The following is a 26,654-nucleotide window of genomic DNA, read 5'->3' on the forward strand; positions in this document are numbered from 1 at the left end:
GTATATTTTGTGAATCAAAACAGTATCTAATCTGCCTGCCAATGCAGGGAACACGGCTTCGAGCCCTGGTCCGGGAAGATGCCACATGCCGCAGAGCAACTAAGCCCTTACGCCGCAACTACTGAGCCTGCTCTCTGGAGACCGTGAGCCACAGCTACTGAGCCCATGTGCCACAACTACTGAAGCCTGTACGTCTAGAGCCTGTGCTCCGCAACAAGAGAAGCCACTGCAATGGGGAGCCCGCACACCGCAAAGGAGAGTAGTCTCCTATCACCGCAACTAGAGAAAGCCCATGCACAGCAATGAAGACCCAATGCAGCCAAAAAATTTAAGAAATAATATAAATAAAGGCAATAAGAGTAGCCTTTGCTATTTCTTTGTATTTTCTCAATTAGCTGTCTTAAAATGGACAGTTAAGAGATCAGAAAAAGGTTTTGCTGCTTTCAACAATTTTTCTTTGTCTTTAATTTTTGCCTATTTGATTACTGTGTGTCTTGTTGTGTTTCTCCTTGGGTTTATTCTGTATGGGACCCGCTGCGCTTCCTCGACTTGGGGGGCTATTTCCTTTCCCATGTTAGGGAAGTTTTCAACTATAATCTCTTGAAATATTTTCTCTGGTCCTTTCTCTCTCTCTTCTCCTTCTGGGACCCCTAAAATGCGAATGTTGTTGCATTTAATGTTGTCCCAGAGGTCTCTTAGGCTGTCTTCATTTCTTTTCATTCTTTTTTCATTATTCTGTTCCCTGGCAATGAATTCCACCCTTCTGTCTTCCAGGTCACTTATCCATTCTTCTGCTTCAGTTATTCTGCTATTGATTCCTTCTAGTGTAGTTTTCATTTCAGTTATTGTAGTGTTCATCTCTGTTTGTTTGTTCTTTAATTCTTTTAGGTCTTTGTTAAACATTTCTTGCATCTTCTCAATCTTTGCCTCCATTCTTTTTCCGAGGTCCTGGATCATCTTCATTATCATTATTCTGAATTCTTTTACTGGAAGGTTGCCTATCTCCACTTCATTTAGTTGTTTTTCTGGGGTTTTATCTTGTTCCTTCATCTGGTACATAGCCCTCTGCCTTTTCATCTTGTCTTTCTGTGAACGTGGTTTTTGTTCCACAGGCTGCAGGATTGTAGTTCTTCTTGCTTCTGTTGTCTGCCCTCTGGTGGATGAAGCTGTCTAAGAGGCTTGTGCAGGTTTCCTGATGGGAGGGACTGGTGGTGGGTTGAGCTGACTGTTGCTCTGGTGGGCAGAGCTCAGTAAAACTTTAATCCACTTGACTGCTGATGGGTGGGGCTGGGTTCTCTCCCTGTTGGTTGTTTGGCCTGAGGCAACCCAGCACTGGAGCCTACCTGGGCTCTTTGGTGGGGCTAATGGCAGACTCTGGGAGGGCTCATGCCAAGGAGTACTTCCCAGAACTTCTGCTGCCAGTGTCCTTGTCCCCATGGTGAGCCACAGCCACCCCCCACCTCTGCAGGAGATCCTCCAACGCTAGCAGGTAGGTCTGATTTAGTCTCCTTTGGGGTCACTGCGCCTTCCCCTGGGTCCCAATGCGCACACTACTTTGTTTGTGCCCTCCAAGAGTGGAGTCTCTGTTTCCCCAGTCCTGTCGAACTCCTGCAGTCAAATCCCAGTAGGCTTCAAAGTCTGATTCTCTAGGAATTACTCCTCCCGTTGCCAGACCCACAGGTTGGGAAGCCTGACATGGAGCTCAGAACCTTCACTCCAGTGCGTGGACTTCTGTGGTGTAAGTGTTCTCCAGTCTGTGAGTCACCCACCCAGCAGTTATGGGATTAGATTTTGCTGTGATTGTGCCCCTCCTACCATCTCATTGTGGCTTCTCCTTTGTCCTTGGATGTGGGGTATCTTTTTTGGTGAGTTCCAGTGTCTTCCTGTCGATGATTGTCCAGCAGCTACTTGTGATTCTGGTGTTCTCACAAGAAGGAGTGAGAGCATGTCCTTCTACTCTGCCATCTTGGTTCAGGCTGTGTCTTATATATATCTTAAACTTCACATTACAGTTACTATTTTGTATAGCTGATGTTCATTTCTATTTACCCATATATTTGCCTTTACCAGTATTATTCCTTCTTTTCTACGTTTCCATATTTCTCTCTAAGATTGTTTTCCTGCAGTATTTCTTTTAGTATTTCTTTTAGTGTGGGCCTGATGTTGATGAATTCCCTCAGTGTTTGTTTGTTTGAACAAGTATTTATTTTACATTTTAAAAGTTAACACACCATAAAATTCACCATTTAAAATTGTACAATTTAGTGGATTTTAGTATGTTCACAACCATCACCACTGTCTAATCCCGAAAATTTCCTTCACCCCAAAAAGAATTCCAGTACTTGTTAGGTGTTACATTTCCCCCATCTCTGGCCCTTGACAACCACTAATTTGCTTTCTGCCTCTATGGATTTGCCTACTGTGGACATTTAATATAAATGGAGTCATACAAATGTGGCCATTCGTTTCTGGCTTCTTTCACTTAACATAGTGTTTTAAAGGTTCATCCATATTCTCATGTGTATTAGTGTTTTGTTCCTTTTTTTGGTTCCATTGTGTGGCTATGCCACATTTTGTTTATTTACTCATCATTTGATGGATATTTGTGTTGTTATACATTTTGGCCATTATGAATAATGCTGCTATGAACATTTGTGTACATGTTGTTGCAGGGATATACATTTTCAATTCGTTTGGGTAGATACCCAGGAGTGGAATTTCTGGGTCATATGGTAACTCTATGTTTAACTTTTTGAAGACCTGCCAACTGTTTTCCACAATGGCTGAACCATTTTAATTTCCACCAGTAATGTAGGATCAATCCTATTTCCACTTCATTTTTTCGTTTGTTTGTTTTTTTTGTTTTTTGCTGTACGTGGGCCTCTCACTGCTGTGGCCTCTCCCGTTGTGGAGCACAGGCTCCGGACGCTCAGGCTCAGCAGCCATGGCTCACAGGCCCAGCTGCTCGGTGGCATGTGGGATCCTCCTGGACCAGGGCACGAACCCGCGTCCCCTGCATCGGCAGGTGGACTCCCAACCACTGCGCCACCAGGGAAGCCCCCAACTTCATTTTTGAATAATATTTTCTCTGGGTGTAGAATTGTAGGCTAGCTGCTAGTTCAGCTTCCATCATTCCTGTTGAGTTCGCAGCTTGTAGCCCCTTTGAAGATAATGTGTCTTTTTTTCTCCTTTGTTTGCTTTAACATTTTCTTTGTTTTTGGTTTTTAGTGGTTTGACTGTGATGTGTGTTGGTCTAGTTTTCTTTGTGATAGCTTGAGGTTGGATGAAGTTCAGTGGGTTCAGTATTCTGAGTTGATGTCTTTCATCAGTTTTAGAAAATTCTTGGTCATGAGGTATTCAAATATTGCATCGAATCCCTTTTCTTTCCTTCTGCGATCCCAATTATATGTGTGTTAGACCTCTTTGGCGTGTTCCTCTTGTCTCTTATGCACCTATCATTTTTCCCCGTTTCCTTTTTCTATTTGAGTATATTTCATTTTGGGTATTTTCTATGGACTTCTCTTTCAGCTTCTTCTGTCATTTGTGGGTCAAATCTTGCGAACCCATCCACAAAGTTCTTAACTTCATGTATTATATATTTTATATATAATACATATATTATATATCATGTAATATATATTATATATTCTACATATATTTTGGAATGTACACTGAGTTCTTTTATTATATGGTCAATTCTCCAGTGAATTGTCTTATCATCTATTTAAAAAAATACATAATTAATATATAGCAGCTTATCCATATTTGGCCTTTGTGTGAATTCAAGAAAGATCTTACTCCCTAGCCATAAGAATAGCTTGGTGAGTAGAGAGTGACTTTGTAAGAAAGTGCTACCTCCATTCTAGGCTTATGTAGCTCTGGGCCAGGGTGCAAAGGCTGGTTTTTAATTCCCTTTCATCTTCTTAGGCAGATACCCTTAGAAAGTGAACATATTTTGCAACCATATATGGATACCTTGATATATAAAAGTAAGCTATGCTCTGTTTTCAGAATGATTTTTTTCATGTTTTAAAAAAGTAGGTAATATATGCATATAGTAAAATATCAGACAGTACAAAATTGAAAAGTTGGTCTCCCTACTACCTCTACTTTCCAGTCCTCAAACAACTCTCTTTTGAGACAGTTACTCTACCGGTTTTTATATTGTTTCTGGCATAATTAATCCATAATGTATTTAAGTATGCAAGTGTATGTACATGTATATGCATTATTCCTCCCACTTATTTCATAGAAGATAACATATCCTACCTACCTCTCTCTTCTGCATCTTGATTTTTTCTAACTTTACATATCAGTATATAAAATCTACCTCATTCTTTTGGCTGGCTTTATAGTATCAATTATATGGATCTATTAAAACTAATTTATCTATTTTCCTATTGTCCAACACTGTGGTTATTTCTAACCTCATGCTAATACAAATGATGCTGTTATGAATATCCTGGTGTATGTAGCTTTGTTTACATGGGTTAATGTATCTGAAGGCTAATTTACCAGAAGTAGGAAAAATTTCTAGAATTCCAAGGGTATGTATCTTTTACATTTTTATAAATATTCCTAAATTGTTCTATAATTACCTCAGCTTACACTTCCACCAACAATGTATGGGTGAAACTTTTTCTTTGTTCCCTTATTAAAGTGTACTGATAATTTTTTTCCATTAGTATGAGAGGTGAAAAATGATATTTTGAAGTTTGATTTTCTTTTAAAATAAAAGAAACCACACATTGAAAAATATGATTAAAAGCCATATAGATTTCCTTTCTCATGATCTGTCTGTGCATTTTTTTTGTTCATTTATTCCACTAGATTTTATTTTTAAAAATTTTATTTATTTATTTATTTAGGGCTGTGTTGGGTCTTTGTTGCTATGTGCGGGGTTTCTCTAGTTGTGGTGAGTGGGGGCTACTCTTCGTCATGGTGCACGGGCTTCTCATTGCGGGGCTTCTCTTGTTGTGGAGCACAGGCTCTAGGTGTGTGGGCTTCAGTAGTTGTGGCATGCAGGCTCAGTAGTTGTGGCTCGCAGGCTCTAGAGCTTAGGCTCAGTAGTTGTGGCACATGAGCTTAGTTGCTCCATGGCATGTGGGATCTTCCCAGACCAGGGGTCCAACCAGTGTACTGTGCATTGGCAGGTGGATTCTTAACCACTGTGCCACCAGGGAAGTCCTCCAGTAGATTTTTTTTCTGATTTATTTGTAGGAGATTTTTATATAGTAAGCAAATTAGCTTTTTATCATGTGTTACAAATAGTTTTTTTTATTACTGATTTGTGACTTATCTTTTTGCTTAATTAAAAATTGTTTTTTCTATGCAGATATTTAAAACTTTTATGTTGTCAGATTTATCAGTGTTTTCTATTATGCTTTTAGGTTTTGTGTTGTACTTAGAAATGCCTTCCTCAGTTTACATGGTAAAAAATTCTGTGTTTCCTTTTAGTACTTTTATAATTTTATCTTATCTTAAACAGTTAATTCTTTGATTCCCCTATAGTTTTTTTTTTGTGTGTGTGGTACGAGGGCCTCTCACTGTCGTGGCCTCTCCCGTTGCAGAGCACAGGCTCCGGACGCGCAGGCTCAGTGGCCATGGCTCACGGGCCCAACCGTTCCGTGGCATGTGGGATCTTTCCAGACCGGGGCCCAAACCCGCGTCCCCTGCATCGGCAGGCGGACTCTCAACCACTGCGCTGCCAGGGAAGCCCCTATAGTTTTTTAATATAAAGGATGATAAGTATTTTTCTTTTTTAAAAATAATTTATTCTTTTAAATTTATTTATTTATTTTTGGCTTCATTGGGTCTTCGCTGCTGTGTGCGGGCTTTCTCTAGTTGTGGCGAGCGGAGGCTACTCTTTGTTGCGGTGCTTGGGCTTCTCATTGCGATGGCTTCTCTTGTTGCAGAGCACGGGCTCTAGGCACGTGGGCTTCAATAGTTCTGGTGTGCGGGCTTTAGTAGTTGTGGCTCACCAACTCTAGAGCGCAAGCTCAGTAGTTGTGGCGCATGGGCTTAGTTGCTCCGTGGCATGTGGGATCTTCCTGGACCAGGGCTTGAACCTGTGTCCCCTGCATTGGCAGGTGGATTCTTTTTTTTTTTTTTTTTTTTTTTGCGGTACGCAGGCCTCTCACCGCTGGGGCCTCTCCCGTTGCAGAGCACAGGCTCCGGACGCACAGGCCCAGCAGCCACGGCTCACGGGCCCAGCTGCTCCGCGTCATGTGGGATCCTTCCAGACCGGAGCACGAACCCGCGCCCCCCGCAACGGCAGGTGGATTCTCAACCACTGCGCCACCAGGGAAGCCCGGCAGGTGGATTCTTAACCACTGTGCCACCATGGAAGCCCTGGTCCATATGTTATTGACACTCCTTCTACTCTTTTAAGATGAGTTTGTCAGAAGGTCAGAAGAAAATATCAACAATGTTAATATATGTTGACATCCATAAACTATACCTATATGAAATATATGCGGAAAGGAAGACTATCAGAGGAATTAAATGAGTATTTCAGAATTTTATTTTTCTTTGTCTCCTTAAGTAGTACTGTATATTCACCTTAGTAGTCTATGAATTTAATATGGCTGCTTGTTCCACGTACTATATATATATAATGTGAGAAATACATGCAAGTCTTTTATTTAATCTCTCTGTATTGCCAAGTTTATCAATTGCCGAGATGATAGAGAAGGACTAGGCAAATTATATCCCTTTTAAAAAACCATACACAAAAATGGCTATTAATTAGCCTCCTAAGGACCACATTGTAACCCGCTGAGTAGATACAGGCATATTTTGACAAATTAGATACTTCTATGGACACTTAACTAGAGTGCATTTTCTCTTAAATTTGTGGGTACTTGGTGGTGATGATGGTGTTGGAGTTCTTCTCTGGTATTTATAATCTTTCTGCACTAGCATTGACTTTTCCATGGCGTTTTTCTTTGCTCTCAGAGGCCTTATATTTAATAGTTTACATCAGTGTTTCAAGCATTTTCTGGTCCAGCTAGGTTCTCCACCAAAAAGATACTTTGATCTTATAAGTATGGTATCTCTTCTCTCAGATTCACGGTGTGCAAAATAGAAGCTCTTCGAGGTCTTCCACTAAAGAAGAAACTTAATTTAACTTTGTTTATCCTAGTCTCCTGAGGACCTAGGTTTCCTTGGAATGTGTTTTGGAAAATGTTACTTTGTGTTACTGTATATGGAGGTAATAGAATGCAGACTCTTTCTTAATTTGATTCTTATCTATTTTGGCATTGAACCAAATTACCCTGGGAAGCAGGGAATGCTGTAATAGTAGGATCATGTCTTTTTCACTTTTAGGCTGCGTGTGAACCTAACGATTTTAGTTTTAAAGGGTGCTATTGCTATTTTTATGTTGTACCCCTGAATTTTCAAATGTAGAATTTGTTTCTATGACTTATGGCTAGTATTGCCTTTAAGTAGAGTCATGATGACTGTATTTTCCAAAATGAAATCAGTCTTATACATTGTCACTGTCTTACATATTAATTTGATGATGCAGATGAAATAAATAAACATCAAGGTTGTTTAGGAAAATCCTGGTTGTTTGGTAAATGTTCCATAGTCCATTCACTTTCAAGCAATATGTTTCATGATTATAATTAAAAATAAAAAACAAAACCCTAACTAGAGTACATTATTGGTCACTTCTGATATGAGGTAGTTGAAGGATATAACTTGGGCACTGATATTTGAAACTTCTAGGGTATTTTAAATTGTCCTGGAAATCTAGGATATGATACCCCTATAAGCAGAGGAAAAAATTTGGTTGCCTTTGTGAGAGATTACCTCTGCCTTCTTCCTGCTCTCTGTGAAGTCTGCTCTTTTTAATGCAAATACCTCTGTGAGGGATATATTACTTTTGTGCATGTTGATGTGTCACATATTAGATCTATCCACTTTTTGCAGTGGTTAAGAATCCGCCTGCCAATGCAGGAGACACGGGTTCAAGCCCTGGTCCGGGAAGATCCCACATGCCGCAGAGCAACTAAGCCTGTGCAGCACAACTACTGAGCCTGTGCTCTAGAGCCCGCGAGCCACAACTACTGAAGCCCGCGTGCCTAGAGCCCGTGCTCCACAACAAGAGAAGCCACCGCAATGAGAAGCCTGCGCACCACAACAAAGAGTAGCCCCCCCCCCGCTCACTGCACCTAGAAAAAGACCGAGCGCAGCAACAAAGACCCAATGCAGCCAAAAAAAAAAGAAAAAAAATATTATGCACTTTTGAATAGAGGGACTGGACTGAGTCTTAAAGGAAGACACCGGGAAGGAAATCACACTTTTTGTTGTAATTTCACTTAGGGCAAGCCTGCTTGAAATTGCAAGTTGTCTCTCTTGATACTGCTGTCTTAAGCTTCTATCCTCGGTACGCTAATGCAGTTTATAATTTTCCTGTTTTAAAAATGAATAACATTTCACTCATTCACTCCCTTTCATTTTAAAGTCACTGCTATAAAGTCATAGAAAACTTAGTGATTTGGAAAAATCAACGTCAAAGACAGGTCTTAAATTGCCAAGATACAATTTACATCTGATTTTTTTTTCTTTTTGGTGATCTCCAAAAACTGATGTTTGTCTTTGAAATTCCATGGTAGTAGCAAAATTATAGTTACCAAATTTGCCAGTCTAAAAAGATTCATTGGTACATGAAAATTTATTTTTAAAAAGTTTTATTTTTTTAAAATTTAAAACTTATATATGCTTATTGCCCAACATTTGGGTAAGAGAAAATTTTAAGAAAATAACTCACAGTCTTATATCCAAAGATAACTTAGCATAGTTTATATATATATATTTTTTAATTGGCGTGTAGTTGTTTTACAGTGTTGTGTTAGTTTCTGCTGTACAGCGAAGTGAATCAGCCATATGTATACATATATCCCCTCTTTTTTGGATTTCCTTCCCATTTAGGTCACCACAGAGCACTAAGCAGAGTTCCCTGTGTATATAGCAGGTTCTCATTAGTTATCCATTTTATACCTATTAGTGTATACATGTCAATTCCAATCTCCCAGTTCATCCCACCCCCCATTTCCCGCCTGGGTGTCCATACGTTTGTTCTCTATGTCTTTGTCTCTATTTCTGCCTTGCAAACAGGTTCATCTGTACCATTTTTCTAGATTCCACAAATATGCGTTAATATACGATATTTGTTTTTCTCTTTCTGACTTACTTCACTCTGTATGACAGTCTCTAGGTCCATCCACGTCTCTACAAATGACCCAATTTCGTTCCTTTTTATACCTGTGTAATATTCCATGGTATATATGTACCACATCTTTTTTATCCATTCGTCTGTCGATGGGCATTTAGGTTGCTTCCATGACCTGGCTATTGTAAATAGTGTTTCCGTGAACATTGGGGTGTATGTGTCTTTTTGAATTATGGTTTTCTCTGGGTATATGCCCAGTAGCGGGATTGCTGGGTCATATGGTAATTCTATTTTTAGTTTTTTAAGGAACCTCCATACTGTTCTCCATAGTGGCTGTATCAATTTACATTCCCACCAACAGTGCAAGAGGGTTCCCTTTTCTCCACACCCTCTCCAGCATTTATTGTTTGTAGATTTTTAAAAAATTAACTAATTTATTTTACTTTTTTCTGCGTTGGGTCTTTGTTGCTGCGCACGGGCCTTCTCCAGTTGCGGCGAGTGGGGGCTACTCTTCATTGTGGTGCGAGGGCTTCTCATTGCGGTGGCTTCTCTTGTTGCAGAGCATGGGCTCTAGGCGCGTGGGCTTTAGTGGTTGTGGCATGCGGGCTCAGTAGTTGTGGCTCATGGGCTCTAGAGCACAGGCTCAGTACTTGTGGCACACGGGCTTAGTTGCTTCGTGGCATGTGGGATCTTCCCGGACCAGGGATTGAACCTGTGTCCCCTGCCTTGGTAGGGGGATTCTTAACCACTGTGGCAAGCAGATTCTTAACCACTGTGCCACCAGGGAAGTCCCTTTTGTTTTTTTTCTTGGTATAACTTTAAATTGCCAAGGAAAAGCCTGAGTACGTTTTTGCATTCATTCATTCTCTTAATCAAAAATATATACATGTATAAATATGTATGTTTATAATTATATGTATATATATGAACACACATACATATATAGTGATACATTTGTATTTAAGGTACTATGTTGGCTGCTTCTTGGAAAGTTTATTGTCTTTCACGGTACAAAAGTTAACTATAATATAAAGCAGACTGGGAAGAATGTCCACGTTCTCTTGAAATTCAGACAAGGAACCTCTCTGGATTATCTAAACTTTGTCTCACAAAGTTTCTTTGTTTGTAGATTCCTCTCTTTGGTGCTAAGACTATTGGCCGGAGAAGTCCTGATGGACCAGTGCTGAGCAAAGCTGAATTTGTTGAGAAAGTTCGTCAGAGTAATCAGGCCTGTCATGATGGAGATTTCCACACAGCTATTGTTCTGTACAATGAAGCCCTAGCTGTTGACCCTCAGAACTGCATCTTATACAGCAATAGATCTGCAGCCTATATGAAAATCCAGCAGTATGACAAGGCACTGGACGATGCAATCAAAGCCCGACTTCTCAATCCCAAATGGCCAAAGGTAGAAATTTCATTTACTTTCACAGAATCTTTTGTGCTGGTTTCTTATTTTAATGTAACACTTTATTGACTGAGTGCAGTTATAAATTTTTTAATAGTCTGTACTTCAGCAAGATATGGAATGGCTTCATTGAGCTGGTACACTAGTGAATAGCTTCCTTTTCTTATGCTTTGGAAGTACACTTTCCATGTCTAAATTTAATTCTTTTCCTGTATGTTTGAGATATAAATTTTTTTTTCACTCAGTTTCTTGATAGGATGTGTTTAGTTATTTCTATAGGTTTTGGACATCTCTTTTTTGCACAGATGTTTTAGATGGAGTATTATGATTGTGTTTCTTTCCTTCAATTTAAAATAATTTTATTCCCTGTCAATGACTGCTTATTTTCAGAATGTTATTTAATCAGAGAAACTTTTTTTTTCCTAATAAATCATTGTAATTATCTATATTCCCTTTAATAGTTTGTCTTGAGTTGTTATCTTTGTTTTGTATATACTTTATTTTCATTGTGCCTCTTCACCTCCTAACCCCCAGTTTATTTTAGAAATGCTTTCTTAAGATGTGACTTGAAGTGTTGAGATTTTTTTTTTATTGAACCACCAAACCATTTCATCCTATTTTTGGCTTTCTGTTGGGTTAACAAAAGTTAATAGAAATTTCCTAGAAGTTTAAAAAAGATTCTTACTGTCTTAATACTATGTCATAGTCATAGCTTTCTACCTTAATTCTGGTAGGTATTTTTGGCCTCATTCAGTGGAATTTCTAGTATTGCTGCTACCTTATGAGTTGTTTAGTATTCTGTAATTCCCTAAAGGATTTCTTTTATAAGTATAATCATTGTAAATGAAACAAAATCTGTTTTAAAAAATTGTTGTATGCCAACATTCGGGAGTTAGATTGCTGTTTTCAAAGGACAGACCTAGGTTCAAATTCCTTCTCTTCTATTAATGACAATATGGTTTTGGATAAATCTCTTAACCTCTCTGGGGTTATGATAAATGGGATGATAATACCTATCTTGTAAGGTTATTTAAGAGTAGAGATAATATGTTACTTGTACATACTTGGTGTTTGGTGTATAATAGCTATGATTGTGCATTTTTATTAAATGTTCAAATTAGTAAATGATTCTAGCAAGGCTTGGCCTGTGTCTTCTCTTTTTCTTTCTTTTTTTTTTTTTAAGACTGTGATTGATGTAATGAGCCTGATAAATACAGAGAACTTAAATTTCAGATCAAGTATCTTCATTCCTTTTTTATTGTGGTCCACTTAACTTGTGTCCTTCTTAATATTTGTGAATAGCTATAAACTTTTATCTTTTTCCTTTTTCTATGTCATTTCTACTTTCTCTTGTCAACCTCTTGTGATTTTTACACAGAAAATGGCTGAAAAGTTGCACTTTTATGACTATAGATGAAAAATCAACTTTTTTGGATAATTTCAAGTTTTAGTGTCTGATTTTTTCCCCTTATGATAAGTAAATTTATCGTATATTTATAATTTGCATTAATATTTCAACTCCATATTTGGCTTTAAGCAATCTAACTTAGGAACATTTAGAATTATACAAAATACAAATTAGGGTTTGTTATTGAAATCATGAAGGGTCTTTCTGTATAATGATTCATAATAAAATTAATTTATAAAGAAATTACTACTGCATAAAAGTTGCATTTTATAAAAACTTGCTTTTATACTTACTTTTCTGGGAATATACTCATTATGTAAAAGAAAGTTCATTTATACTCTGTCATGAAGATATGCCTGGTAAATTTTTATCAATTCCTTTTTCTTTTAATTTTGACTTTTCTAACTGACTTTTTCATTATGATCCTTTCTGAAATCTTTCTCTGAAATGTCATTGTTGTCTAGTTTGATGTGGTAAAACATACCTTCCAATTTCTTTCTCTCTCTGTAAAAGTTAATTTTTTATATTAAGATGCAAGGGCTTCAGAGGTTGGTTGGAGAGTTTTTTATTCACATTTATTTTATCTGAATGAAAGAATGATTTTGACGTTATATGGGCTGCAAAAGAAGTATGAGCAAAAGCACTATGAGAGCCCCCCGACCCGCAGAAAATAATAAGCCCAGTCCCATTATGATACCTTATCTCCAACTGCCTCTTAGCTGTTGTCTGTATATGTTCATTCTTTCTGTGTCCTGTTTAAGAAATATTTGTCTCACTCAAAGTCATAAAGTTTTTCTTATCTTCTAGGATTTTTATAGTTTTTGCCTTTAAGTCTGTGATTCATTTTGAGTTAATTTTGGGGTATTGTATGAAGTAAAGGTCAAGGTTTATTTATTTTCCATATAGATAACCATGTTCCAGCAACATTTGTTGAAAAGACTATCCTTTCCCCATTGAATTATCTTTGGTACCTTTGTCACAAACCATTTCATCATAAAAGTATTAGGGTATTTACTGGACTCTCTATTTTGTTCCTTTGATTTATTATCTATCTTTATCAAAACCATACTATTTTGATTACTGTAGTTTTAAGTTTCAGCATCAGATACTGTGAGTGTTCTAGCTTTATTCTTCTTTTTCTAGGTTGTTTTTGCTCTTCTGTCTTTGCATTTTTATATAAATGTAAAATCAACTTATCAATTTCTTCAAAAAACCTACTAGGAAACTAGTGGGATTGCATTGAATTTTTAATTTGGAGAGAATTGCTATCTCAACATTCTAGTCCATAAATATGGTATATCTCTCCATTTATTTAGTTTTTCTTTTATTTCCCTTTACAAATTTTTGTAGCTTTCAGGTCTTACACATCTTTTATTAAATTTATTCCTAAGTATTTTGTTTTTTGATGCTATTATAAATGGATTTAAAATTTTTCATTTTCTAATTTTTAATTGCTAGTCTGTAGAAAAAATGTATTCTTTTACTTTGTGTCATGTGACCCTGTTGAGTTTTCTTTTAAGTTCTAGTAGGACTTTTTACAGATCCCTTAGGATCTTTTCTGTACATGATCATCTTTTCTGTACATGATCATGTCATCTGCATTTCTACTACTTCCTTTTTTTTTTGCATAAGCCTTTTATTTCTTTTTCTTGGTTCATTGTACTGGTTAGGATATCCATTACAATTATGCGTAGAAATGGTGAGAGCAAACTTCCTTTACTCATTCCTTATCTTAGTGCAAAAGTAGTGAGCTTTTTATTGTTGATGATGATGCCCTTAATCAGATGGAGGATATTCCCTTCAATTCCTATTACAATTGAGTGTTGAATTTTGTCAAAATATTTCTTCATCTATTGAAATTATAATACATATTTTTTCTCATTTAGTGTGTTAATGTGGTAAATTAAATTGATTTTGTTTTGGGATGTTAAGTCAACCTTGCATTCATGGGATAGATACCACTTAGTCATTATGTATTATCACTTTTATAATTTGTCAAATTTGATTTGCTATAATTTTGTTAAGAATTTTTGCATCTGTGTTTATGAGGGATATTGATCTATGTTTTCTTTTCTCATGATGTCTTTGCTGGTTTTGGTATCAAAGTAATACTGGCTTCATACAATGAGTTGTGAAGTGTTCCCTCTTCTTGTGTTTTCTGAAAAAAATTTATGTAGGATTGGCACTGTTTTGTCCTTAAGTATTTGATAGAATTGACCAGTCAAGTCATCTTTACTTGGACTTTTCTTTGTGGGAAGATTTTAATTATGAATTCAATTTCTTTGATTGATATGAGGCCATTCAAGTTTTCTAATTGTTAGATTAGTTTTGGTATTTTGTTTCAGTTAATTTTTACATTTAATCTAGGTTGCAAATTTATTGGCATTAAGTTGTTAATAACATTCCTTTATTATCCTTTTCATTTCGGTAGGAACTATAATGATGTTCTTTCTTTCATTCTTGCTATTGTTAATTTGTATCTTCTCTCTTTTATCTCATTAGTCTGCCCAGATGTTTATCAATTTTATTTCTAGACAATCAGTTGTTGGGTTTATTGATTTTCAGTGTTGTACATTTCCTCTTTAATCAATTTCTGCTCTTTATTATTTTTTTCTAATTATTTTACATTTAGTTTGCTCTCCTTTTCATTTCCTGAGATGGGAGGTTAGGCCATTGATTTTAAATCTTTCTTCTTTTTTAATGTGATCATTTAAAGCTAAAATGTTCTCTTCAATCACTGCTTTTGCTGTATCCCACAAATTTTGACATGTTATGTTTTCATTATCATTCAGTTAAGAATATTTTCTAATTTTCCTTATGATTACTTCTTTCATCCATGAGTTATTAAAGTTCATTACTTAATTTCCTAATATTTGGTTTTTTTTAAAGTTATCTTATTATTGATATCTAACCTAGTTCCATTGTGGTTAAAGAACATACTTGGTATGATCTTACTGCTTTTCAATTTACTGCAGCTTGTTTCATGGCCAGCATATGATTTATCTTGGTGAACCTACTATGAGCAATTGAAAAGAATGGGTATTTTGCAGTTGTGAGGTATAATTCTATGGCTATCAACTTGGTCAAGGTGGTTGATAGTGTTGTTCATATCTTCTTTGACTTGGCTGACTTACATTTGTTTAGTTATTCCATCAGTTGCTGAAATAAAGATAGTTTCACTTTATTCATAAAATAGTTTCATTCTTATTTTGTTGTAATAAGCTTTTATTGTAACAGTTTTCTCATCAAAAACTTTCTGTTGTTCCATATTGCCAATTGGCCTGATATTCAAGACTCTGCACAAGTGGTCACATTTCCCCATTTTTTTCTTGCTACTCTGATGATAAACCTGCTCTTGTTGGTCCAGTCTTTTCCTTTTTCTTCCAATTAAGATTTTGGAATTGGTGATTTTCCCCTTTAATATTGTCAAATTTTGCTCCATGTTTTTTGAAGCTCTATTATTAACATATATACTTTTATTATTATTATGTCTTATTGATCCTTTTATCATTATGCAAGGTTCCTCTTTATCTCTGGTACTAATTTTTGTCCTAAAATCTGTTTTGTCTGATATTAATATAGCCACTCTAGACATCTTTTGCTTACTTTTTGCATTATGTATATTTTTCTATCCATATATTTTCAATCTCTCTGGACCTTTACATTTAAAATTCATCTCTTTTGAACAGCATATAATTGTGTCTTGCTTTTTAAATCAGTTTTGGAAGCCTCTGTCTCTTAATTGGATCTTTGTCCATTAACATTTAACATGATTATCAATGCTGTTGATTTTGCCTCTACCATTTTACTTGTTTGTCTTCTCTGTTTTTATTCCTCTGTTACTCTTTTCTGACTATTTGTTGGTTTATTTGAATACTTTTGGAACTGATTTTTTTTTCTTGAGAAAGTTTTCCATTGTTTTCTGTGGTTGTTGAAGTTGTTGTTTGGCCAGTAATTCTCTTGGTCAGAATAGAATTGCATACTTTATTTCTTGAGTTGAAGCTCCAGCTTCAGTACAGATATTTTGTCTTTAGTTGAACTGCTTTGAATTTGTTTCATACATGTTAATTGAAGGGTTATCCAAAGATGTTGGAAGACAGAATTTGTGTATCCCTTTTCTGGTTCTTTTCCTTCTGGAATCCCCTTCCTCCTTGGCCAAAGACTATGATTTCCTGTGCTTTAGTATTCTGATTCCACAGACCAGAAAGACAGCACTGCTGTTGCCCCGCTGACCTGCAGTCAGCACCTCATCTCTGCACCCTGAAAATGGAAACTCATTTCACAGCTTTCTTCCTCCAGAATCTGCCTGCTTGTTGTTACTCTCCAGTGCTTTCAGGTAGCTTCTTTTTGTATTATGTCTAAACTTTATAGTTGTTTTCTATGTGGGAGTGGATCCACTAGGATCTTGCTCAGTCATTACTGGAAGCAGAAGTGACATCTTTTCTGTGATCTAAGGTTCCTCATGGTCAGTGGATCCCCCCAACAAACTCATCTTGCTTTTTTGGACAAGGTGGCTTTCTTGATGTTTTGAATTCTCTCATTGGAGTCATTGTTCCTAGTTACCTGGTCTCATACATTCAGGTTATTTATCTCTTTTTCCTTTTTCATTCTTTCTATCAAATTGGTCAATAACCCCTCTGCATTCTTTCTTAAATACATTTCATATATATCTTATACAGTTTATTTTCATAGTTAGTATTATAGTCCAGGTTCTTATAGTTTCATTCTTATTTTGTTGTGATAACCTTTTATTGTGACAGTTTTCTCATCAAAAACTTGCTGTTCACATTGCCAATTGGCCTCATATTGAAGACTCTGTACAAGTGGTCACATTTCCCTGTTTTTTTCTTGCTACTCTGCTGATAAACCTGCTCGTGTTGGTCCAGTCTTTTCCTTTTTCTTCTTAATTCTTGTTTATGCCAAACTCTGTGCCTGGAGTTTTCTTCCCTGCTCCCAGTATTATTGGGCTTCATAGGATAGGTCCAGGTCAACTCTTACTTTTGTTTGTTTTTTTTTCTTTGAATTTAAGTATAGTTAATTTACAATGCTGTGTTAGTTTCAAGTGTACAGAAAAGTGATTCAGTTATATTTATATACACACATATGTATATATAGATATTCATATATTCTTTTTCAGATTCTTTTCCATTATAGGTTACTACAAGATATTGAGTATAGTTCCCTGTGCTATACAGTAAATCCTTGTTGTTTACCTCTTTTATATATAGTAGTATGTATATGTTAATCCCAAACTCCTAATTTGTCCCCCATTCCCCCTGCTATCCCCTTTGGTAACCATTAGTTTGTTTTCCATGTCTGTGAGTCTATTTCTGTTTTGTAAGTTCATTTATGTCATTTTTTTAGATTCCACATGTAAGTGATATATGATATTTGTCTTTCCCTGTCTGACTTACTTCACTTAACATGATAATCTCTAGGTCCAGCCTTGGTTGCTGCAAATGGCATTATGTCATTCTTTTTTATGGCTGTCAACTCTTACTTTTTCCTGGAAGCTACATTGAGCTTCTGTGAATATCATTCATTGTCTGTTGCTAAGTTCATTTAATTAATTATTTATATTGTTATATAAACATGTCACTTGAATGTATCTGAGTCTTAAACTAGCTTGAGAATCCCTTGAAAGTTTGTTGTTTATTTATTTTATAGTCCTCATATTGCTGTGTACTTTTTTTTTAAACCTCAGTATTTAAATCAATGAGAAAATTAGGAGACATAATTGTACTTTTTTTCTTGAAGACTTCTAAGGATGCAGATGTCATAGACCATAAACTTATCACCTTGATGTTTATTTATTTATTTTAAATTAATTAATTAATTTTTGGCAGTGTTGGGTTTTTGTTGCTGCAAGTGGGCTTTCTCTAGTTGCAGCAAGCGGGGGCTACTCTTCGTTGTGGTGCATGGGCTTCTCATTGTGGTGGCTTCTCTTGTTGTGGAGCACGGGCTCTAGGCACGCGGGCTTCAGTAGTTGTGGCACATCGGCTCATAGTTGTGGTGCATGGGCTTAGTTGCTTCACAGCGTGTGGGATCTTCCCAGACCAGGGATCAAACCTGTGTCCCCTGCATTGGCAGGCAGATTCTTAACCATTGTGCCACCAGGGAAGTCCCCACCTTGATGTTTAGAAGTTCTTTTTTACTGTTAGCTGAAGACCTCAATAGTTTTAGTCTACTTTTTAATCAGTTCTGGAAGCAATCTAACATTTTCAAATCTCCCACATTGAAACCTTTTGTATGTTTAGCAAGATAGCACAGTATAATGGAAACAGCATATACAGGCACTCCTTGCTTTGCATGGTAGCACAGTACCACAGAAACAACTGTGCAAGCTAAAAAATCTTGCAGTGTGATCCTTGTAGTAATTTTGATTGTTCTGTGACCTTTACCGGGTTTTGTCAAAATATTAAAAACTTTCTTATTGTAGATTATAAGTGTATAAGGAATGGAAAATATTAAAACTATATTTATTTTTTATTTTTCTGTAAAAAGCTTATCCAGAGTTATTTGAACAGTGCTTACTGCCTTCTTCTCATCATGTAATTCGCAATACAGTGTGAGCAAATGCCAATGACAGTATGCCATGGCAAACTCTCATATGCCTTTCTAATTTGGATCAGCTTCTAATGTTTTAATCTTTGTACTTTCAGTTTTGTGAAATATCTCTGAGAATTCCTGTAATTTTACCAGATCACTTTCTCTGGAACATTTTCAGCTTTTTTGTCAGAACTGCTTTCTTCATTTATGTCCTTAAGTTCATTGTCACTAAGTTGTTCTGACTGAATCCCTTGAACAGTGGGTGTGTCAGCATTCCCACAGTCAGCTCTTTCTCCTATAGCTCCCTTTATATTTGATTTGAATTTTACCTTCAGTGTTGTCACTTTTTATTTCTTTGCTACACTCATCTTTGTTGGTCAGTTCTCTCTTTCAAAAATTCATTTTTAGAAAATGTCCACATGAGTTTATCACTGGGAGATAAGGAGGCAACACAACTACCTCTTTGCTGCTTGTGTATGGGCTGAATAACAGATGTACAGTGACCAATCGCTGACAGACTTTGAAACAAATGATGTTTGGTCACTAATCATGATGCACATACCCTCATGTACCCTCATTCCTAAAATATCGTATCACTTTTCAGTTGTATATACTTTAGTTTGATTTCTTACCCTTTATCTTTCTGTTTTGGAATTTTCTTGAATCACATTTTTTCAGACGAGTTAGTTGTGAAGTAGTTACTATCATTTTAGTGTGAATTATGAGTTACAGAAATAGTTATATTCTTCAAAGGTACCATAGGAAGAGAAACTCAGAGGAATGATAGTCTTCATGTGGTATAACACTATATAAGGAAAAGTTTCACAGTGGGACTTACGCATTAATTTTAAAGCATACCGTAAATACCTCCTCGTTCTGTACAGCTCTTCTCATATTCTCATTCATTGATTATACCTGATGGCAGAATCCTATCATCAGGTTTAATACTTGATGACAGAGTATTATACCTTATTTTTCAGGTATTATACCTGATGACAGAGTTATATGTAATAAAAAATATTAAGAAATATCATGGCCTCATGTTTCCTTTTGGTTTACCTAAATTATAATAGTAACAAAATATAATAGCTCTTATCGAATGCTTATTTACCAAAGTGTTGTCTGAATTCTTTTACTTGTGATATCAATTTTATACCACATTAAGCTCATGAAGTACATATTATACTAACTTTGCAAAAGCAAATGTTTATACTCAGTGAGAGGTTAAATAACTTGTCCAGAACATCCAGTTAGTAACTAGAAGAGTTAGACTTTAACCCAGGTCTGTCTGATTCTAAAGAATTTTTCCTTAATCAGTATACTATACTACTTTCCTGGACAAAGGAGTTAATTAATTAAGGAATCTTAAGAATTCAGAATTCTCTTTCAAGTTTTAACATGATATGTCCAAATAGTGTTGAGCAGACTGTTCAATTTCAGATTCCTGTGGTATAAACCAGAGTCTGAGATTGCAATTTATTTGCCTTTTACTTGTCATTACAAGTAAAAAAAAGTGTTTTAAATGCCTTGGAGCTTAATAACAGAAATGCACAAAATAATGCTGCATTTTTATAGATGATAGTATGCATTTGTTATGCACTTTTGGGGTATGTGTCCTTTTTATAATTTCAGCAAGAAATAAAATTGTTTATTGAGCATTTCTATGTGCTAGGCACTATTCTAAACCTCAGTGATTCAGCCAAGAACAGGGCTGTTACAGCTAACATTCTAGTGGGGAGAAGAAGAAAATAGAGTAATAAATACATATGAAAATGATTGAAAGTGACAAGTGCTCAGAAGACTTAAAAAGACTAGACTAAAGGGAAAGAGTACTGAGAAAAGAGAATGACAGAATTATGGGAGAGTTTATGGGAGGAGATGAGATTCAGATGAGACCTGAAAGAACTAAATGTGAAGATCTGGGCAAAGTGCATTCTGGGCAGAGTAAACAGCTAATTTGAACTTGGCTAATTGAAGAAAATAGCATGAAGATCAGTGGAGCACAATGAATGAGTGAGTGAAGAGGAGATAGTAGGAGATGAGGTTGTTGATGTGGCCAGGAGCCAGGTCATGTAGGGCCTTGGCCTTTTAAGCCATTTGTAGGGCTGTAATGTTTTATTCAAAGAATGATGGGATGTGATCAGAAGATTTTAACTAGATGGATAACATATTTAATTTATGGTCAGTCTAGTTAAAGGTTATGAGTGTCTTTAATTTCTACATATTTGTGACTTTCCAAAATTTCTTCTGTTATTTATTTCAAATTTCATCCCATTGTGGTTGGAGAACATACTTTGTGTCATATCAGTCATTTTAAATTTATTGAGGCTTGCTTTATGGCTTAGCATATCTTTCCTCAAGAATGTTCCATCTGCACTTGAGAAAAATGTGTATTCTGCTGTGTTGAGTGGGGTGTTTTTTAGATGTGCATTAGGTCTAATTAGTTTATAGTGTTGTTCGAGTCTTCTTTTTTCTTGTTAATATGATGATGGTCCTATTCATTATTGGAAGTGGAATATGTATGGAAGTGGAATATGTATTGAAGTTGAATTGTTGAATTGTCTATTTCTCCCTTCACTTCTGTCAGTTCTGCGTCATGTATTTTGGGAGCTCTGTTGTTTGGTGCTAATATTTTTATGATTTTATGTCTTCCTGAAAGATTGATCCTTTTATCATTACAAAATATTCTTTGTCTGTGGTGACAATTTTTGCCTTTAAAGCTATTTTGTCTGATATTAACATAGCCACACCGTTTCTATTTTGGTTACTGCTTATATGGTATATCTTTTTTCTTACTTTTCCTTTCAACCTATTTGTGTTTTTGAAACTAAAGTGAGTGTCTTGTAGACAGCATATAGTTACATCATGGTTTTGTTTAAAAAAAAAAAGTATTCTGCCAGTCCCTCTCCTTTGATTGTAGTGTCTAATCCATTTATATTTAATGTAACTGCTCATAAGGTAGGATTTACACCTGCCTCTTTGTTATACGTTTTCTATATGACTTTTTCGGTGTCTTTCATACGTTTTCTATATGTCTTTTTCTCTCCCTGCACTACTTCCTTTTTTTTATGTTAAATATTTTCTAGTATACCATTTACATTCCCCTGTTATTGTTTTTGTTGTTGTTTTTACTGTATATATTTTTAGTTATTTTCTTGGTTCCTAGGCATTATAATTAACATTTTTGTTTAAAATAATATAGTTTGAATTTATATCAATTTTAGTTTCAAAAGTATACAAGACTTTGCTGTGATATAGCTTCATTCCTTTCTCTTTCCTTTGTGCTATTATTGTCATACAAATTACATCTTTATACATTATAAGCCCCTCAGCATGATCTTATAATTATTGTTTTATGCCATTGTCTTTTTCTTTTTAATACATTTATTTATTATTGTCTGCATTGGGTCTTCATTGCTGCTTGCGGGCTGTCTCTAGTTGCGGTGAGCGGGGGCCACTCCTTGCCATGGCGTGTGGGGCTTCTCACTGCGGCGGCCTCTCCCATTGTGGAGCACGGGCTCCAGGTGCACGGGCCTCAGCAGTTGTGGTTCGCGGGCTCCAGGCACAGGCTCAGCAGTTGTGGTGCACGGGCCCAGCCGCTCCGCAGCATATGGGATCTTCCCAGACCAGGGATCAAACCTGTGTCCCCTGCATTGGCAGGCGGACTCTCAACCACTGCACCACCAAGGAAGCCCTATGCCATTTTCTTTTAAAACAAACAATTTCTACCTCTTTATTGATATTCTCTATTTGCTGAGACATTGTACTCAGGCTTTTTTTTTTTTTTTTTAAATTCCTTAGACATGGTTTTCTTTAGTACTTTGAACATGTTTATAATAGGTGACTTAAAGTCTTTTGTCTTCTAAGTCCAACATCTGGGTTTCCTCAGATTCTCTTGCCTGCTTTTTTTTTTGCAATGTATGGGCCATACTTACCTGTTTCTTTGGGTATCTCATAATTTTTTGTTGAAAAGTGGACATTTTAAGTAACATATTGTAGCAACTTTGAAAAAAATCAGTTCCCTTGTTGTCCCCCCTCCCTGGGTTTATTGTTGCTGTTTGTTGTTGTTCCTGCCTTTTGTGAATTAGTGGCTTTCCTGGACTAATTTTTTAAAGTCTATATTCTTTGTCATGTGTAGCCACTGAAGTTTCTGCTTGGTTAGCTTAGTGGTCACCTGTTGATTGGACAGAGATTCCTTAAATGCCTTGAACCAGTAATTCTCCCAGCCTTTGTTGAAGAGTTCTCTGTGTTGGGGCATACTTTCAACATTCTGGCAACTTGCAACTGTGTCTTAGCCTTCACTTCCTGCTTGTGTAAAACCTCACGTTCAGCCAGCGGTGAGAGATTAGTACATTCTCAGTTCTTTCTTGAGCATGCACAGAGCTGTGCACATTCCTAGATTCCCAAGAATATTTTGGAGTTTTTCAAAGCCTCCTATGAACATCTGATTCTCCAGATTTTTCTTCTAAGTTTTTTCTTTGGTCTCTTGTTTACCCAACTTGTATTGCAGCTTCAGGCAGCTGTGATGTTAAGCAATTGCCACTGCTTTTGTTTGACACATGCCCTGAGGGGAGGGCTGTTTGCACTGAGCCATCTCTGAGTCAGGTCAAATAAAGTCCTATGACTGGAGCTTTCTTAAGAAGCTGCCAGACAGGTCAGATAGTGGTGTTTTTCTGGGGATAGGGTGCTTTGGAAAGCTCCAAACCATTATTATTCCCACCATTGGCTCCTAAGCTTCTGTTTTTCACAAGTATTTTGCTTGGGAGGCTGCTTGGTTTTCACATTTAACACAGAGCTGGGAGAAGGGGATAAAAATAGTATAGGGTAAAACCCCACAAACTTGTTGTTCTTTGAAATTCAGCTGTTTCTTTTGAAGAAACACTTCTTGGGCTGCTGCAAGTCATTGGTTAATTTCCAGAATTCTGAGAAAGTTGATTTTGAAAAGTTTTGCTAATGTTCTCACTGCTTTTATGGAAAAGCAGATTTTTGGAGGTCCTTACTCTGCTCTTTTGGAAGTGCTTCTTCATAATTTTCTTTATGGAAAAATATGAAAAACCACTGTGAGAGAAGTGGAAAGTAGGAGGGTGAAAGCAGAAGCAGGCAGACCAGTGATGATGCTAACTTGGACTAGAGTTCTGGTGGGGAATGGAAAGAAATTGAAGGACGTGGGATAAGCTTTGTAAAAACTCACTGAATGTCATAACTGTAAGGCTATCACTGATTCTCATAACAATCATCATAGGTGGCGCTGTCTTTATTTCATAGGTAAGGTGAGGTTCAGAGAGATTTAAGCAGTTTGTCCACAGTCAGAGAGTAAGAAAAAAAATCAGAATTAGAAACTCTATTTATCTAACTCCAGTTTTCTTAACATCTGTGCATTCTGTCTCATGACATTAAAATCAAAGTTACGAGTCAAATATTAAATTCACAATAAATATTTACAATAAAGTTGACCATCTTCCTTACATAATTTCTTTGCATAATTTTATTCTTGCTTTTAAGGAGGTGAGACTTTATTCAGAAGTTTTTGGTAGACAGTTGGAATGATAATCAGGAAATGGGATTTTTCATATGCAAGAATATAACACTTCCTTTAAATTTAAGTGGACTCTATATTTTTCCATAAGTGAAATCCATCACAGTCAGCTGTTTCTTCTTTTAATGTTATTGATTACCAAAACAAATGTTATTACCAGTTTATCTTTGGGAATAAATGGTTTCTTGTTATTAATATAGGCCAGTATTTCATATGTCTTTTTTTTTTCCTGTGTGCAAGATGTTTATTAAAGAGTGGCCCAGGAGAGACCCTATGGAAGGGAGGGGAGGAGGCAGGGTGGGCAGACAGAAGGTGAGCTGTGCTGCAGGCCTAAACTCGTATGTCTTAAAACACATGATTTTATGACAGGCTTATTATTTGTATGCATTTGAAGCTATGTTTCAGGTGCTTTGGATTAATCTATAAATTGTACATTCACACATACAATTTTTTTATAATTACAAAAGTAACTCAAAATTACTTTTGGAAAAATCTCAGACAATAAAAATTATATTCCTCTCATTCCATTCCTCATCCCCCATTCCAGTCCTAGAGTTAACTGTTTTTATTCAATTTAAATATTTTTTGAGATATTTTGTGATATATGTACAACTCTACATGCACATACACATATGCTCACACACATATACCTACATACTTTTTAAATGTTAGATTTGTAATGTGTTTATTTTTCTCAATTTATACACCTAATTATTTTAACAGCTATATAATATTCCACATTACGAATATGCCAATATAATTTTTTATTTAAGAAGAAGATAAAAATCTGTAGTAAGAGATGAGGTAAAAGTGGTTGAGGGTTTCTTTATTTTCTTGGGTGCATCTAAGAGGGCACAATGTAGTCTTTGCTTCTTTGTTATTCCAGAAAAGACTACAAAGATGATGAACAAAAGTATATTTCCTAGTTGCCACCATTTGATTGGTAGCTTTTTATATTTGTTGATGAAGTGAGTTTTAAGCTCATTGGTCATTGTTTACTTATTTATACATTAAGTTTTAATTTTATTGTTGTTGATTTTATATGAAAATCACAACGTTTAATGAGAGGAATTTTTCTTATAAATGTGAGCCTGAAGTAATGCAGAGTCCACAGCATCTCCTTGGAAACCAGCCTTTTGTGGGATAGAACCAAGTAATTTAAGATGGGTGCTTTATCCTTAGGAAATGATTCAGGAAGTGTGGCAAGAAGGGAAGTCTTGCTGTAAACGAAATTCAGGAAATAGGAGCTCAGTTATTAAAGTCTCAGGTTTGTTTGTCATAATTCATTTCAAGAATGTTCTAATGACCAAGGTATAAACACATGATAAGTAACAAGTTTCACTTCCAGCTCCCAGATGGTACGAATTTATCACTAAGGAATGTGAATGCATTGTTTTAAATGAAGTGAAAGCGTTGTCATTTATACTTGACAGTTGATTAAGCTGTAGTTGTATGCTTTGTGGGTGATATTGTTCAAAATGTATTAGGTCATTCAACTTCTAAAGATTTCTGTTTGTCCTGTTCTGTAATAAAAGGTTGGTAGCGTTTTTTATGTTAATGAAAAGAGAAAACTATCCTAGGGGTTTCCACGGTCATTTCATTAAAGTATTTTCCAGTAGTCTCAAAGGAACGTTTCAGATTAGAAGTTATGAAAGCAACTCCAGAAACAATGGCAAAGAAGTGTTTTTCCAAAAAATTTTTTTAAATGATAAGATTGGTAGATGGCCAATATGTGTAAAAAATGAATCTTTTTTTTTGGAAATTGAAGTATTACTACTACCAGAATTGGAATTCTTTTTATATTTGTATTACTATAGCAACACTGGAAGTCATTGAGTAAAGCTAGTCATTGATTAAATTTAGTGATTTTTTTTTCACTTATAGGAGATTAAACTGTTTCAATTTTGAAGAAGGCTACTAAAAACATTATTTTTATATTTATTTACTTATTATATTTTAAAAGGTTAAAAAATATTTTACCTGCAGGTTGCTTTCTAGAATGTGTACATTATTACATTCATTTGAATTCTCTGGAAGGAACACAGTCTCATTAATTTGAGGAAAATATTTTTTCATGTTAATTGAAGTCCAGTGAGGCTTTTAGGAATTGAGGTTAGAATTGCTCCATGTGTTTATCAGTGTAGATGCTTTTTGAGATGTACTATACTCTATTGTCAAAGCATTTCATTTCTTTTGTTTTTTTACTTTTTTTAAAAAAATAATTTCATGAGTTTATTACTTTAGATTTTTTTTTTTTTCCCCTTTGGCTGTTCTGTGTTCCATGTGGGATCCTAGTTTCCTGGTCAGGGATTGAACCTGTGTCCCCTGCACTGGAAGCACGGAGTCTTAACCACTGGACTGTCAGGGAAGTCGCCCAGATATTTCTTTTTTTTTTTTTTTTTTTAACATCTTTATTGGAGTATAATTGCTTTACAATGGTGTGTTAGTTTCTGCTTTATAACAAACTGAATCAGTTATACATATACATATGTTCCCATATCTCTTCCCTCTTGCATCTCCCCCCCTCCCACCCTCCCTATCCCACCCAACTAGGTGGTCACAAAGCACCGAG

The 26,654-nt window shown here is 36.0% G+C and overlaps 1 protein-coding gene across 2 annotated transcripts in view; it reads left to right on the plus strand.

Annotated features, from left to right (window-relative positions):
- Nucleotides 1–26,654, plus strand: part of TTC28 (tetratricopeptide repeat domain 28) — a 579,401-nt gene that overhangs the window by 19,949 nt on the left and 532,798 nt on the right. For both annotated transcript variants that reach the window (XM_029219000.1, XM_029219007.1), the window contains exon 2: nt 10,311–10,589. In XM_029219000.1, the coding sequence (XP_029074833.1) occupies nt 10,311–10,589 (279 nt within the window). The remainder of the gene's footprint in view (nt 1–10,310; nt 10,590–26,654) is intronic.

This window comes from Monodon monoceros, unplaced genomic scaffold, assembly GCF_005190385.1.
Source record: "Monodon monoceros isolate NGI ecotype Baffin Bay Population unplaced genomic scaffold, NGI_Narwhal_1 Super_Scaffold_1, whole genome shotgun sequence".
Lineage (NCBI taxonomy): Eukaryota > Metazoa > Chordata > Mammalia > Artiodactyla > Monodontidae > Monodon > Monodon monoceros.